The sequence below is a fragment of the Delphinus delphis genome, chromosome 16, assembly GCF_949987515.2.
Source record: "Delphinus delphis chromosome 16, mDelDel1.2, whole genome shotgun sequence".
Classification (NCBI taxonomy): Eukaryota; Metazoa; Chordata; class Mammalia; order Artiodactyla; family Delphinidae; genus Delphinus; species Delphinus delphis.
Window position 1 is genome coordinate 59,701,207 of NC_082698.1, and position 18,205 is coordinate 59,719,411.

The following is an 18,205-nucleotide window of genomic DNA, read 5'->3' on the forward strand; positions in this document are numbered from 1 at the left end:
CAGACTACTGCATTGAAGTATTTTAAAAATAAACGTTTACAAAAACTGAAGCATTTTACCTCATTTTAAATCAAAATTAACAGCCATTTTCTGTTGTGTTTTTTTTAAGAAATAAAACACAAATTTACAAATTAAAACAGAAAATAAACTTTAATTCTATATAAAAGAACATTTCAATTACAAGGCTGCTATTGTTTGGCTTGAATAAAGAAGTCACATAATGGCCTGGTTTTGGAACATGATAACTTGGACATTATCTTTGATATCTAAAAAGGTTGTACCTTTCTATTTTGATGAAAAGAAGTTGTAAAAACTCTGAGACTCTGGGAAAGGTATGTGGTAACAAACATAATCACAGCTCTCATAGTTCACTTCACCAGATGATGCTTGGCTAGGCATATGCAAGGAACCAAAGATTTTTCTAAGACTCTTAGAATTGAATTCATATCACTCACTGTTTTGATGCAATATCAATAGTGAAACGATTGGAAATCCGAGTTCCAGTTTTAAGGTTTCTGAGTGGAGGTAATCTTCAAGAGCTCTAAGGTTTTTCTAATTCTTGTAGAGAAACTGACAAACCTCTCCATTCGTGACTAGCCTAGAGAGAAACTTCATCCAACAGCTGGAAAATTCACAAGGTTGTCTATTTCTACCTACTTCAGAGCTACAGCTTGGTTGAAAGGGTTCATGATTTTTCTACCAAATCCATAATAATGACTGTAAGGTCCTGAATTGGAAGATTATGCTCATTCATAAAGGCCCAAATATCCCCAAGTAAATCAAGCCATAACTAAACACTTCCTTGTGATAAATTTTCTCTTCTCTTAAAAAGCAAACTCCTGTCCAAAGTTTAATCTAGCAAAGGAAAAATTTCTATTTTGATTCTTTTTCTCATAAAATCTTGTTCTCATAACAGTGACTACTTCTGTGGTAGCAGGCAGGCCTTCTTTTAGGGCTGTTCGAAGTCTTCACTGCCAGTATGTGCCAATGAAAAAAACCAATGTATTATTGCACTGGGTAGAGCTCCTTTCTTCTCTGAGGCCATATAAGTATGCATGGCTCTAAGTTTGGAAGATGTGCCATCTGTTCGTAGAGTACCAAGATCTTCCTTAGAGTAAAAAAAAAAATTTTTTCCTGGTAGTTATTTTGGAAAAGAAATTTAACACTATTTCAAAGATGGTAATAGCCATTAATGTTAACAGCTTTTCTAATTTCCACCAGAAATCACATATTTGGGATTTTTCTTTGTATCAACATGCGTATTAACAGACAAAACCTAGAAACTAACTCCTTAGAGCAATATCAGTAGTTTCATGAAGTCACATGCACTCTGGACAAAACTGGATAGTTTCCAAATTCCCTCAAAACTTACTTCAAAATATTGAAACAAATGACAGCAATCCTAGAATGGATAATATCATCTGAAATTTGACATAAATTTACTTCTGCTCCACACTAAGCCAGTTTAAATACTGTCAGCACATAAAGCTTAAACGTCTTTCCATGTTCATGTGGCTGTTTTTCTTAGCAATGTGAAAGCCAATTTTATACAAGCCTTCAAAAAAAGACTTTTGTGATGGAACATGTTCAACCATATTTTGGTATTTTCAAAATATGAAACTTCTACTTACAAAAAAAAATTCAAACTGTAGGATATATTTTTAAAATGGAAAAATAAAATGGTGTTTCAGCTTTCCCAACTTCACATTTGGGTTGATGAGAACTCTGCCCACATTAAAACACTGTGGCTTTCTCTTCTATCATTTTTCATGATTTCATTACTTTCATTTTTTTTTTGTTTTCAAGTTTTTAAAAGTTGGAATGAAAGACAGTGGTGGGGTATGTTTATGTCCTCAATATAGTGACGACAATAAATATAGAATCTCCAACTGTATATGAGCAGCCATTAATAATAAAACATGATTTAAAAAGTCCACCCTTTCCCACAAAATTATTTTAAAAGTAACAGGAAAAATTCTAGAATAAAAAGAACCCTTACAAATTAATACTAAAAAGACAGTTCATTTTTTTAAATGGGCAAAAAGTTTGGGCACTTCATCAAAGAAAATATTTGAATGGTTAATGAGTACATTAACAGATGCCCAACATCTTGGTCATCAGTGAAATGCAAATTAAAACCACAATGAAATAATACTACAAATCCACTACCATGTCTATAATCAAGAAGACTGACCATACCAAGTGTTGGGGAGGATACGGGGAAACTGGAACACTTAAACACTGCTGGTAGGAATGCAAAGTGGGACAGCCACTTTGGAAAACAATTCTGCAGTTTCTTAAAAAGTTAAGCACATGATGAAAGAAACTGAAGACCACACAAACAGTTGGAAAGATATACTGTGTTCTTGGATTGGAAGAATCAATATTGTTAAAATGACCACACTACTCAAGGCTGTGTACAGATTTAATGCAATCCCTGTCAAATTACCAATGGCATTTTTCACAGAACTGGAACAAAAAATTTTTTAAGTTTGTATGGAAACACAAAAGACCCTGAATAGCCAAAATAATCTTGAGAAAGAAGAACGGAGCTGGAGGAGTCATGCTCCCTGACTTCAGACCATACTACGAAGCTACAGTCATCAAAACAGTATGGTACTGGCACAAAAACAGACACATAGATCAATGGAACAGGACAGAAGGCCCAGAAATAAACCCACGCACTTACGGTCAATTAATCTATGACAAAGGAGGCAAGGGCTTCTCTGGTGGCGCAGTGGTTGAGAGTCTGCCTGCCGATGCAGGGGACACGGGTTCGTGCCCCAGTCCAGGAAGATCCCACATGCGGTGGAGTGGCTGGGCCCGTGAGCCATGGCCGCTGAGCCTGTGCGTCCGGAGCCTGTGCTCCACAACGGGAGAGGCCACAACAGTGAGAGGCCCATGTACCGCAAAAAAAAAAAAAAGGAGGCAAGAATACAATGGAGAAAAGAAAGTCTCTTCAATAAGTGATGCTGGGAAAACTGGGCAGCTACATGTAAAAGAATGAAATCAGAAGATTCTCCAACACCATATACAAAAATAAACTAAAAATGGATTAAAAACCTAAATGTGAGACTGGATACTATAAAACTCCTAGAGGTAAACATAAGCAGAACACTCTTTGACATAAATCACAGCAATAATTTTTGGCTCTGTCTCCTAGAGTAATAGAAACAAAAGCAAAAATAAACAAATGGGACCTAATTAAACTTAAAAGGTTTTGCACAGCAAAGGAAACCATAAACAAAATGAAAAGATAACATACAGAGTGGGAGAAAATATTTGCAAATGAATTGACTGACAAGGGCTTACTTTCCAAAATATACAGTTTGTACAGCTCAATACTAAAAAAAACCCAACCCAATTAAAAAAATGGGCAGAAGACCTAAATAGACATTTCTCCAAAGGAGACATACAGATGGCCAAGAGGCACATGGAAAGATGTTCAACATCACTAATTATTAGAGAAATGCAAATCAAAACTACAATGAGGTACCACCTAACACCAGTCAGAATGGCCATCAACAAAAAGTCTACATACGCTGGAAAGGGTGTGGAGAAAAGGGAACCCTCCTACACTGTTGGTGGAAATGTAAATTGATGTAGTCACTACGAGAAAAGTATGCAGGTTCCTTAAAAAACTAAAGATAGAGTTACCATATGATCCAGCAATCCCACTCCTGGGCATATATATGGAAAAGACAAAAACTCTAATTTGAAAAGATACATGCATCCCAATGTTCACAGCAGCACTATTTACAATAGCCAAGACATGGAACCAATCTAAATGTTCATCGACAGATGAATGGATAAAGAAGTGGTATATATATACAATGGAAATAATGCCATTTGCAGCAATATGGATGGACCTAGAGATTATCATACTAAGTGAAGTAAGTCAGACAGAGAGACAAATATTATATGATATCATTCATATGTGCAATCTAAAAAAAAAAATACAAATGAACTTATTTACAAAACAGAAATAGACTCACAGACATAGAGAACAAACTTATGGTTACCCAAAGGAAAAGGGGGGTAAGGATAAATTGGGAATTTGGTATTAAGAGATACACACTATGGTATATAAAATAGTTAAAAAACAAGGACGTACTGTATAGCACAGGGAACTATATTAAATATCTTGTAATAATATATAATGGGAAAAAAATCTGAAAAAGAATATATATATGTGTGTAAACTGAATCACTTTGTTGTACACCTGAAACATTATAAATCAACTGTACTTCAATTAAAAAATATTACGCACATACTTACCGTATGACTCAGTCATTCTACTCCTAAGCATCTACCCAAGAGATATGAAAACATATATCCATACAGGATATGTAAAAGAAGCTAGATGCAAACGACTACATATTGAATGAGTCATTTATATGACATTTTTAGAAAAGGTTTAACTACAGAGAGAAAAAGCAGACTAGTGTTTGCCTCAGGTTTAGGGTAGGAGCAGGGATTGGCTGCAAAACAGGAACAAGAGAACTTTTAGGGGTGAAGGAAATAGTCTAAAGCTGGATTGTTATTATGCTTGCATGATGATAGGTGAATTTTATGATATATAAAATATACATCAATAAAGTTTTTTAAAAAAGGAATGGGACAAAAACCAAAGGAAAAACTGGGGCATATATCCAGTTCCCCAAACCATCCACAGACTTAACTTAGGTTAAGAATTTATATATATTATCTATATTTGGGTTAGTTAAACAGATGATTGTTTATTATTAAACAGGAATTTCAATAACTGTTCAATGCTAAAATTATTTGTCCTCAAACAATTTTTGTAAGGAAATCTTACATTTTTTGTTAACTACACAAAAGACACAGCTTTCTACCGCAATTCCCAATACAAGGCTAATTGAGTAACATTACATTTCTGGATAGAGAAATGAAGGCAACAGAGAGACTATTTTTCTTGCTCTTACTCTAGCTTACCTACAGTGAAGACGTGTCCTGGTTTACCATATTTAAAATTGTCAGGACAACTCTGGGTGTCCTCTTTTTACTCTCAAAAGTGTCCTGGGTCGAGTGAGAAATAATACAGTCAACTTGTCTATAACAGAATTACTTTCATCATTAATCCTTAATTTTCATTACCATGAAGGGAAACTCCTGAAAGATTTGAAAGACCTTAAATAAGCTACAAGCCATACAATCATAAAAATTTCAGTTAGTCATTTTACAATTGAGGATATGGGGCACAGAAAAATTAAAACAAGAAGCCCCAAACCACATTTTTTTGATTAGGGGTCTTTAACACTACCACAGCACTTTTTATAGAATAAGAGTTTCTGGGAACTTCCCTGGTAGAGCTGCGGTTAAGACTCCGAGCTCCCAATGCAGGGGGCCTGGGTTTGATCCCTGGTCAGGGAACTAGATCCCACATGCATATTGCAACTAAGAGTTTGCATGCCACAACTAAGGAGCCCACGAGCCGCAACTAAGGAGCACACGTGCCACAACTAAAAGAGCCGGTGAGCTGCAACTAAGGAGCCCACCGGCCTCAACTAAGGAGCCCACGTGCTGCAACTAAGAAGCACATGTGCTGCAACTAAAGGAGCCAGCAAGCTGCAACTAAGAAGCCCGCCTACTGCAACTAAGACCCGGTGCAACCAAATAAATAAATTAAATAAATAAATATATATATATATATTAAAAAAGAAAAGAATAAGAGCTTCTGATGGGTAAGTACTATTTCTGTAGGCAAAGTACATTTTTCTCTTGGAGGTGGTAATTATTACTATCTCCGTTTCACACATGAGGAAGGAGGTTTTAAGAAGTGCATTACTTTGCCTAAGGTTAAAAGGTGGTTAAGTTGTGGAATTGGGATGCAAACCTTGATTCCAAAGCTTGACACTTAACCTCTAAGCCTAATGCCTCTCATGAAAGAGAACACGGGCTTGGGTACAGGGATGTGCATGTGCACCTGTGTGCAGTGTAGCCAAAGCAGTTCTTGAGTTGAGGTTCATGAGACTAGGGATTCCATGAGCTGGTTTGAGAGCCTGTATCATTAAGAAATTATATATAACATTTCCTATGTGTATATAAAAATATTTTTTTTCGAGAGAGAATCTAGAGCTTTCACCAGATCCTCAAAAATATTTAGGACACAAGAAAAATTAAGAACCTTTTAGATTGCTTTGGTAGGGAGGTTAAACTTTTAAGATAACCTATATATTTTACATATCGGATATCAGTCATATCTAGATTTTTTTTTTTTTTTTTTTTTTTTTTTTGCGGTACGCGGGCCTCTCACCGTTGTGGCCTCTCCCGTTGCGGAGCACAGGCTCCGGACGCGCAGGCTCAGCGGCCATGGCTCACGTGCCCGGCCGCTCTGCGGCATGTGGGATCCTCCCGGACCGGGGCATGAACCCAGGTCCCCTGCATCGGCAGGCGGACTCTCAACCACTGCGCCACCAGGGAAGCCTCTAGAAGATTTTGTCAAACAACAAAACTAACAAGCAAGTATCGAGAGGCAGTATATATTAGGTATATATATTATATACTAGGTATGTAAATATCACAATTATATAATGTGGTATTTTAGATTTTGTATTTAAAAAAAAAGGGTCAAGCTCTCACTTGCTATAGAATATGACCCAGTAGTCATAACAAGAAGCAATGAATGATGGTAGAGATGTTTACTACTGGTGGCTAAATTCTGTTGAAGTAGCTGTGTATTAAGCAGAGTTTTCATATATGCTATACCAGCCTAAGGTAAGATTAATTTAGAAGTACAACATAAGAAAGGTATATAATTTGGGAGTAGTAAGGACACTGAGTTGCATTAAATCAAATCATTTTCTGCTTCTGTTTCTTGATAATGAACACGAGTTGATTTTCTTAAGAAGGGCAATAGTATTGGTAGGAATTTTGGGAGCATCTCTTTCTTTTTTTTCTTTTTTAAGTATGTATCCTTTTACCTCTGTAAAAATATTGTCTTCAACCCCTGACACAACATAGAGGCAACATACTAGCATTTTTGTCCTGGGATAACATTCAGCCAGATACCCCAGTACAACTGTACATTGTTACATTACTGAAAGGCTTCTATACAGATTGTTATTAGGATAATAGTAACTGTATTACATGGTAAAATTCATAATAAAAATTTCAGTATGAATTCATTAGTTCAAATTATTTGCCACTGAATGTAATAACAACTACTGGCACAAGTGTCCTGTTGTAGTGTGACTTAGTTGCCACTGAATATATATAACTGAATGAATATATATAAATACTGACACTGAATATTTAACAGTTTTTGACAACATTATAAAAATAAGAAATTTTTAAATGAATTGCTGCTAGTTCAGCAAAAGCTGAGAGGATTTAGCACTATGAACAATATTTTTATATTGGAGAAATTCTCTCTTTATTGAAACTATCCAATGATGTAATCCTGCAGTGGCAATGGAGGACAGTAATAAGACCTTGAAGTGGTGCTGGTATAGATGTGGACAGCCCCCATTTGGCTGTTTAATGGGCCAAGACAGTTCTAAGGGCAAGAGTGATACCCACCTACTGCTTTTTAATTTATATACTAATATCACTTTATCAACTCTCTATGTCTCTAAGAGATAGGAAAAAGAAAGCCAGCTACCATTTTTCATTGTTTTGATTCTGGCCTATTTTTCCTTTTAACCTTTCCATACTACAAATGAGTAATCAAAAATGGATACTTCCTCCAAGTTCAGGGAATATGAGCACACTGTCTGTGTATTCCAATAACTAAACAGCTTTGGGACAGGTTCTGATAACACTGCAAATAGCTACACTGATTAAATACAGGGGATCCTAGGAGTTTCAAATGGTTCATCTGAGGTTTCTTCAACTTCAGGTGTCCTTGTAAATTTGCAGGATGCTCCTTCAATGGTTGCTATGCCTATGAATTAATGTTTATAAGGTTGAAGTTAGAGTTCTATCACACTAAACTTTACAAAGAGAAAATATATTTAACAGTCAACCCTAAGCAAACAGTCTAAACTGTAAATGTGTAATGCTAGGTAAAAGAAATGACAAGAAGAGTTATAAACTTATCTCCTCCACTACTGTAAATAAAATCAAAGCTTAGATCCTCTTGCCAATTTGCATCATCATGGACTTTTCCAAAGGACTGTGGTCCCCAAGCATTTTTTTCAATTTTTTTCTCACAACAGAGAAGAGTATTACAGCCCTGAGCGTAAGGGAAGAAAAAGACAAGAAAGGACAGGAGGTTTCAGACTTTGAATTGCTTCTGTCTAGGCTCTGATACCCTGAAGGAGCTGGAGGGATTGATCATTATCCATAGTATGAAGACTCAATGGTTAGGAAATGCCAAAGGTGGTCCTTCTGCGATCTTCACATTAACTATGTTCCCAGTTTTAAAACATAAATGGAAAGAGTAGACAGTATTATTCCATGATCTATGAAAACTTAAGTCTATTAATTTTTCTTCCTGATTTCTCTTCTAAATTTACTATATCCTCATTCAAATTTTATCTCTCTTCTTTAGTCCCCCCCAACACATTCTCCCTCTGACTCCAAGCCCATCTCAAGTGAAAGAGTATGGTTTATAAATCTATATGTCAGTTTGAGAATGGGAAACAGTTAAAGAAAAAAAAGCATTGGACATAAAAATGGATTTGCCAAAACTCACCATCAGAGGGCACAACAGTACTGCAATAAACAACTCCGCTAGGCCAAGAAGAGAGCCTCTGGTGCACCTAGAAAATACATAAAGACACATCCATTGTCAGTACACAACAACAAATGTTATATGCACATGTGTATGTATATAATAAATAATAGCTTTTTAATTATTTAAATAGTATGTATTCTTTGTAGAAAAATTTAAAAATACAGATAAAAGAAAAGTCTCTCAAACTCCTATCATCCTAAGATGATAGTGATGAACATTTTGGTTTATTTCAAGATAAACCAGTATTTCACCATAATTGTAATTTGCATTTTTTGTACTAAGAGTGATAATCTATACATGTTTTAATCTGAGTTACTTGTATTTGCTTTTCTATGCACTGAGTATTTACATCTTTTGCCATTTTTAAAATTTGGATCTTGGTCTTTGAATATTATTTTGTAGAAGTTCTTTAAATATTAAGAAAATTATCCCTTGGTCAACGAAATATGTCATAAAAATTTCCCTGTTTTTATTTTTGTTAATGGTGTTTTTGTATGCACACAATTTTCATGTTTTAAGAGTCAAACTTTTCAATCTTTTCTGTGTGGTTTAACGGTCCTGTGTCATATATCAGCAGCTTTCCCTACTTCGAGAATACTATAAAATTCTTCCATGGCTTCTAGTTTGATTTTTCAAGTTTAAATCTTTGATTTATTAGGAATTAATTTTAGTCAGTTAAGAAGCAGCAATCCAACCAACCTCTAATGATAACACAGCTAACCGTTATACTTAATAATTCATTTTCCCCTCTTATTTGAAATGCTACCTTGATAATTTTCCAAATACCTATATGAATTTGGATCTTTTTCTGTCCAATGATCTATATGCTCATGTCGTAGTAGCCACACTGTTTTAAATATCCTAGCTTTATATTTTTACATCTGGCAGGGTGGGATAGTTTCCCTTATTACTTTCCTTTAAGAATTTTCCTGGCTATTTTTGCTTATTTGTAGCTCCATATGAACTTCAGAGTCAGTATTTCCAGTTACACACAGATACACACACACACACAATCAGCTTCAAAAATAACACAGCACTGTGATTAAGAGCATAGAATCTATAGTCACTCCTGAGTTCAGATTCTGATTCTGTAACTTACTCTAACTGCAATCTTTGCAAGTTCATTAGCCTCTTTGTGCCTCAAGTTTCTTCACTGAAAAATGGACAAAAACGTAATACTAGCACCTACCACATAAAGTCGCTGTGAGGACTAAATGATGAATACACATAAAGCACTTAGAACAGTGCCTGGCATAGAATAAGTATTCAATAAATGTTAGTTTTTTTGTTTGTTTGTTTGTTTTGAAGTTGAGAGCTTATTAACTCAATGGATTAACATAAGGAAACTGACATCTATGTGATTTTTGAGTCTTTCTTAATCAAGAACCTTGTAAGCCTTTCTATTTTAGTCTTTGTGTTCCTGAGAAGCATTTTAAGGTTTTCTTTATTCAGATCTTATATGTCCCCTTTAATCTAATGTAATTCTTTTTGTACTAAGTCTTGTCCAATACTAGGATCATGACCCCTGAATTTTTCCTTTTAGTTTGCAAATGCCTGTTAATGCTCTGCCTGTCCTTTAATTTTATTATTTTTCCTGAGTTTTTTTGTTTTAGGAATGACTCTATAGTTTTTGTGATCTAATCTGGGATTCTTTTAACAGAAAAGTTTAGCCTGTTTATATTTATTAATATAATGTATATTTAATGTCCTTTCATCAAATTTTATGCTATAAAATTTTTATGTTTTTTGTTTTTATTGCTGCTCTTTCTTCTTAAAAATAGTTTACTAAATGGTCTATGTTTTAGTTAAACATGTACTTCTAATATTAATATGGAAAGTTTATTTTTATTTTTTTTGTATTAGTAGTCATTTTAGAGTAAGATCTAAGTTCTTTGAACTGCCTTTAAGGCCCAATATTATCTGATACCCTGTTATCTCTCTGACTTCACCTCCTACCATTTTGCCTCTCAATCATTCTGCTTTAGCCCCTAGGCTCTTTTCTGGTTTTTGTATGGACCAGCTACACTCTTGTTCCAGAACCTTTGCAATAGCTATTACCTCTACTTAGAATATTATTTCTCCAGAAAACTATCAAGCTCCCTCACTTCCTTCAAATCTTTGTTCACATTTCACTTTCTGAGTGAGGTCTACTCTACCCAACCCAATTAAAAATGGCAATTCCATCAGTTGGTACTCCTGATATATATATATGTATATATATATTTTTTCCATCTCTTATTATGAGCGATGATGAACTTATAGTTATGTGTCTTTTTCCCTCCCTTCTATTATCCAGTTTATTTATTATGTAACTTTTCTTGGTGTTTATCTATCTATATACCTCCCCCCAACCCCACATACTTCTTTTATTGAATTTATTGATTTTAGATGACATATTTTGACAGCGTGTTGAAAAACTGGGGTTTCTACCACTTTACATCATTTGTCCTGCACCCTTCCAACTTTCGTTAGAAAACTGTCAACATTGTCAAAATTTTAAACATTCATACTCTGCTCTGCAAAACCTAATCTTCACATTTGTTTTAATCTTAATTTTATAGATTGATGGACTCTAGGCTTACTACCAATACTTCAATTGTCGTTTTTCTTGGTTGGCTGAACTTCATCTTATAGAGGTAGGACTCATGAGAGCTAAATTCCCTAAAGCTTGGCATGTTAAAAAATATTTGTCTTTGCCTTTATATTGAATGATTATTTGGCTTGGCACAAGATTCCTAAATTAATCTTTCCTTGAGGACTTCGTGGGTAAAGTTTTAGTGTTGATTGCTGCTGTGGAGAAGTCTGAGGCCAGCCACTTATTTTGGAGAACCAAGCTCTCTGAGCTTTGCTGGGGATCTGCAACCATATCATAGGCATCCTCTTTTGGGGTCTTCTCACACACTCCCTTTACTAGATCTGGCAGCCGTTCTTCAGTATTGTGCTTTGGGATTGCAGAGATCTCTCTGGTCATACTGAAGATGGAGCTTGTATTTCTGTTTCTTATTCTCCTTTCTATTTCAAAGTGATTCCAAGAGAAGGAAGAAACTGCTACCACTACTGGGCCATTATTTCTTTAAGTGGTAACTTTTTAATATGGACTTTTTCAAACTTACACAGAAGTAGAGAACACAGTGTGATGAATTTCTTCCATTCACCCATCACCTGCTTCTATATTTACCAACATTTGGTCAAACCTGGTTCATCTATATGAACCAGGTCTTTTCCACAGAGTATCTTAAAGGAAATTCCAAACATCATATTGCTTTACCTGAAAATATTTCAGTATACATCTACTAGGCCATTTTAAAACAGGAAATCCTCTGTCCTCTATGATTTTACAGATTATCCTCAACATTAATAAAAGATGTGTATCTGGGGCAGAGAACTAAATAAATACATGGCTGTTTATGAATATTATTTGTTAGAATGCTATAGAACATGGGTTGGCAGGCCAGCCACCAGTTTTTGTAAATGAAGTTTTATTAGAACACAAACTCATTTATTTACTTACTATCTAGAGCTCATTCATCTACTTTGACACTACAACAGCAGAATTGAGTAGCTGTGTAGTTGCAGGAGAGTTGAGTAGCTGCAACAGAGACCATATGGCCCACAAAGCCCAAAATATTTACCATATGGCCCTTTAAGAAAATGTTTGCTGATCTTTGCTGTAGAACCCCTCTGTTGTTTTGAGATAATTCACTTTCCCACTTTCCCAAAGTCTTCCCAGTCACTTCTACAATGACATTGGCAATTACAAAATATTACTTAGTAAGTGTCCACAAACACACATAGGTCCTTTTCTTTCTTTAACCATTCTAACAGCCTATAGTCTAATAAGGCCAATGGGAACAAAAATGATTTTGCTCTTGCCTTTTTTCTTTGAAATATGGCAACAATAACAACAATAAACAAAAGCAAAACAAAGACAAAAAAATATAAGGAAAGGAATATAAGTGTTCAAGACCAAAGAGGCACTGGCATTCTAAATTGTATTCCATGACTCTCCTAGACTGAAATGTATTTTGTTGTTTAAATTGTATGTTCTTAATAAATCACAAGAAAATAGGAAGAGTTTAATAAATAATTGATGCTGAACGTTTTAAAAATATGTCAAGAAAGTAAAAAAAGAAAAACATTCAGGCAAATGGCATGTATTATTCACATATTTAAACTTCATAGGCAGAGAACAAGATTAAGGTTAAGAAAGTAAATATTCAGAATGAGCAGAAATCATCAGAGAAAGCGTAAACCTCTAGGCAATCAATGCCAACTGAATAAGGTGATTTGGTGCCTACTCAGTCCCTTGAAAAGAAAATACAAGTTTATACTTTTGGTATGAGATAGTCCACATCTTTGATAAGTAGCTTGAGAACCTCTAGGAAAAACAGGGATTCGAGTGAAGTAAAGGAAAGTATTAACAACTGCCCTGGTATTACAACCATTACCCTTAAATCTTAACCCCAGGAGAAGAAAAATGCTAGCATTATCAAGTTAAGAGTCAAGTTAAGAGTACAAAGTTAAGAGTACAAAGAGTACAAAGAGTACAAGTTAAGAGTACAAAGCACTGTAACTTTATTTTCCCAAGTCATAAGATTCAAGATAATTTTAAAAATCAAACTTTATTATTATAAAAAGACATTCCATGACCCCAGAGCAAATTATTAAATTCAAGTCAAAACTAACTTTAAAATCCTTTAGTTCTATCATAAATTATGCAATTTCCCCTACACACACCATTCACTGTTCAGAAGAGCCAACTCAGCAATGTATTCCTGCCAGCAACTTGGGAAGACTGTCAAGTCTAAATAACCTGTCAATACCCTGCAAATATTCACAGCCAGTTGGACATTAAACCAGAGGCGGGGAAATAGAAAAAAATAGAGAAAAAAAGAAAGAGGAAAAAGGTATTTCCTTATCAACCCAGTTCCCTTTATTTACGAAAATCTTGGGACCTAATTTTATTAGGAAACAAATATCTGTTACCTATGTTAAACTGTATAAAAAATACTACATTAATTATGTCAAAAAGCTTTAGACGGAATAATTATATATACTTGTCCATGGCTAAAACCTTGTTATAAATAGCCTTACTATATCATGAGTTTAGATGTCAAATGATATTCCCATTACATTTCCCGTAGTATAACAAGGAATGCTTATGAGAATGGATCCTTTCAATACATGTTCCAAAAGTTTCTCTTCTTTAAGACCAGGGTACCCAGGTTTCAACAACTTTGCCAAACTTACCTTTAGAATCCAGTGCTTACAAGCATACTAGGATTAACAGTGTAAAACTATTTCAGGTGTTCTAAAGCAAGACACACCTATAACAGCTTCTACAATTTGGCATCAGTTTTATCTGTACCCTTGACGTAATAAAACTGTTGAAGCATTACATCGGCAATAATTTTTCACTACTTCAACTCTACAAACATACTAAAATAAGCACCGTGACTTCAAACCCGCAAGATATAGGAGATTTGCAGTTAGAAGAGTTGGGGCCAGCTGAAATCTTGAATTTCAACCCCAAAGTCTCAGTTTCCCCAGCTGTTAAATTAAAGACAGCAATGACAACAAAACTGACTATTTCACAAGGCTGATTTCATTTACGGATAAGTGACAGTATAAATGGGACAACATGTGAATGACCAACATCCTACCAAAATTTAAGATATTCAGAAATATAAACTCAAAACAGGGACTTCCTTGGAGGTCCAGTGGTCTCCACTGCAGGGAGCACGAGTTCGATCCCTGGTCTGGGAACTAAGATCCTGCATGCCGCGGGGCACAGCCAAAAAAAAAAAAAACCCCAAAACTCAAAACAAATCAATCTCTTTAAGGGCCTCTTATTAAAAAGAATTTAGTAAGTTTAACACATTTCAAAAGCCAAAACTATCTCTAAACAAAGAGATATTATACAATATAAACACCATGTGATGTTAAAGTTAGACACCTGAAGGTTTAAACGAGAATCTCTTCAGAAAGCACTGTAAAAAACACTTAAAGGGTTAGACTACCTACAGGGCATATTTTATTCTTCTTTCAATAACTCACCAAGGAAACAAAGTTCCTGATACAGTTTAAGTGTGAGTTAAATTATATAATACAGTTTAATATTGGAAAATTATTTTCTCCTTGAATATATTATTTTAAATGGTTCCTACATTTTATTATAACATTGGCAACATTTCCCCCTTAGAATATATTGTGACTTCATAATGGAAGTCATGATTCAATTTATATACCTTTGATTTTCAAGAGAATTTCACATCTACAAAACAAGACAATATGAAGGACTTTCATTGTATCTTTCAATATCAGTTTTCTAATTAGGAAATCAAATCTAGTTCCCAAATTATCAATAAGGTATTTAAAAAGTAATACTTGTTCAACAACTCACAGTGCTCTGAGGATCAAACGTACACAAAGACATATGTATATAATAGCATACATGTATATAAAAGCATACAAAGCCAAGACCTTAGCCACAAAATCTTCACTGCTGATCTAACAACAGACTAAAATAATCAGAGCATTTAAACCTTAACCATAACTAGCTGTATATCATATCATTTAACATAATATAAATTCACATAAAGGTCATTTTAAAATCCAAGTAAATACAAATAGCTATCCATTTAATAGTATCAAGAAATGCTCATTAAAGCAAATTCTCTTAAATTAGGTTTTGAAATCAATATCTAGGCTCTAAGATTGAAAATATTACCAATATTTCTAGTATATCACTACTTATTAAGTTAATTTGGTATAAATTCATTGATAAACAATGTTTCTATTTAAGATTTTGATATTACCCCAAAATTACAACCTATCGTTTATACTGCATAAGAACTAGAGTCCAATATCTATTAAAATTTCATTGTGTAGTCGAAACCCCTAGTGTCTGAGGCAATTCTACACCTACGTTTGGAATGTCCTCACACCCTGATGGTTGCTACATTTTCCTTAATGGATGCACTTTTACTCTCTTGGGTCTCAGGACAGACACGTTAAAGATAGCAGTGCAGGGCTCCCCTGGTGGCGCAGTGGTTGGGAGTCCACCTGCCCATGCAGGGGACACGGGTTCATGCCCCGGTCTGGGAAGATCCTACATGCCGCGGAGAAGCTGGGCCCATGAGCCATGGCCGCTGAGCCTGCATGTCCGGAGCCTGTGCTCCGCAACGGGAGAGGCCACAACAGTGAGAGGCCCACGTACCGTGGAAAAAAAAAAAGATACCAGTGTAAGGCATTTCTGCTTTACTTCAGTGACAACCTGCCTTCCCCACTGTGAACTGGCAAGTTCTCTTCTATTTTGTTCCTTTCCTTCTATTTATTAAGAACCTATGCTCACTCACAAGAAAAGTAAAAATTGTGACCACTCTATATAATACTACCTGTTTTTTTATAACTATTATTTTACCCAACATTTTATCATGAAACTTCAAACAAACAGCAAAGTTGAATTTTACAGTCAACACCCTTTTATACCTTTCACCTAGACTATATTATCATGTTATCTATCCATCCTTCTCTTTTATAGAAATTCTGAATTCTCGTAGTTTCTTTAATCATTTTTAAAATATATTACATTCTCTAACTCCATTTCCTCTGCAACTTTCCTGCACTGCTCCTAGATTTTGTCCATACCTGTTTTCATTTGTCACACTGTATTCTAATTATGTTTGGATGCCTGCCTCCCCTTCAGAGCAATGATCACCTTGAAGACTGCCTTCATTTCTTTATATATTGGTACCCCACCCCCCTACACTAGGAGAAAGTAGAAGCTTAATTAATATTTACCTAATTGAGTTGTCTTCCTCCTTATACCTCACTATCATTGACATGTTTTATGACTTTGCCTTGTTATTTTACTGCTAAAACTACTCTGAGTAACAATGAAGTAATTATTACTTCTATAAGCATTTTGGGAGATATTCAGAGAACAAATTTCTTCATATATATGAAATGTCTTTTATTTTTAGTTGCTCCAGGTACAAATGTATTCCATGTTGTATTGAGATGGCACTAAGTATACTGCTAGTTATTCTTTTTTAAACAACAACAAAAAACCTAAATGCAAAATCCTTAACACCTAGCATTTGTACCTTTCAATAGTCATTTAGACAATTCAAAACAGCATACAGACTTAGATATAAAGGAATGAAATCAGAATGTAAACTACATGGGAGTGTGAACTCTCAGTATTTGTTAAATGAATAAAGGTAGCTGGTTTAAAAGATCTTTTTATTGAGAGTAAAAATGGAACTTCATTGGTTGTGCTTTTTGACTGACAGTTCAGTTTGACTATGGTTCTTTTCATCACCTGAATTAATATTTCCTTCCATAGTACCATTAAAGTCTGTGGAATCTCAGTATATAACAATATCGGGGAAATAGGTAGTTTCATCTATAAATTAATGTATTGGGATAAAACTCCCTTCTCTAAAGTGACATAAAAGTTAGGAAAACAAGAACTCTAAAAAAAAATTTTCTTTTGCAGGTTCTTATTAGTTATCTATTTTATACATATTAGTGTATATATGTCAATCCCAATCTCCCAAATCATCCCCCCACCACCCCCCACCCCGCTTTCCCCCCTTGGTGCCCATACGTTTGTTCTCTACATCTGTGTCTCTATTTCTGCCTTGCAAACCAGTTCATCTGTACCTTTTTTCTAGATTCCATATATATGCGTTAACATACGATATTTGAGGAAAACAAGAACTTTTAAAAGTATTTTATTTTGGCTTGATGATGAGTAAATAGGTATTAGTTATATTATTCTCTATACTTTATATAACCTACGTATTTTGTAGTTTTTTCTACTTTGCCAGTGTCCGGAGGCTATGAGATTTCTGTGCTGGTTCTAGATAACTGCTACTCAACATGTAGTTCATGGATCTGCAGCATCAGCATCAGATGAACGTGTTAGAAATGCAGATTCTCAGGCCCTACCTCAGACTTACTGATTCATTATTTGCATTTCAACGACATGACTAGGAAATTCACATGCACATTAAAGTCTGAGAAGCACGGCTGTAGTTCATCCAGATGAGATTACATTAGGGATACATTAGTTAGTTAGGTGTCTTAGTCTCTGACATTTTACCTTTCGCATTTATCAAGACCCCAACATAAGCAACAAGAGCTCATGGGGAGGCAACATAACATAAAAGAAAGAATATTGCATTAAAAGTTTGAAAAGCCAGATTCTAATCTCATCTCTGGTGTGTGACCTTGAACTTCAGTTCTTCTCATCTGTAAAATGAATGAGTTATACAACATACATTGTAAGGCCCTTCCAACTCTGAAAGTCTATGAATATATGAAAATAAATACTAATAGGTATTTGCGGAAATGATTCAACTGTACGCGATATCTTACGAAATAGGGCTTACTTTTAATGCTACAGGGGCCTTGTCCATCAATTACTTTATATTTATTTAGGTTTGAAAATCAACCTCTATCTTTCATTTTCACACTTGGTTTCTGAAAGATGCA

General features: G+C 34.9%; 1 protein-coding gene across 2 annotated transcripts in view; it reads right to left on the reverse strand.

The window, feature by feature from the left end:
- MCU (mitochondrial calcium uniporter) overlaps window positions 1-18,205 on the reverse strand; it is a 206,005-nt gene that overhangs the window by 36,881 nt on the left and 150,919 nt on the right. For both annotated transcript variants that reach the window (XM_060034818.1, XM_060034817.1), the window contains exon 2: window positions 8,660-8,726. In XM_060034818.1, coding sequence (XP_059890801.1) covers window positions 8,660-8,726 — 67 coding nt within the window. The remainder of the gene's footprint in view (window positions 1-8,659; window positions 8,727-18,205) is intronic.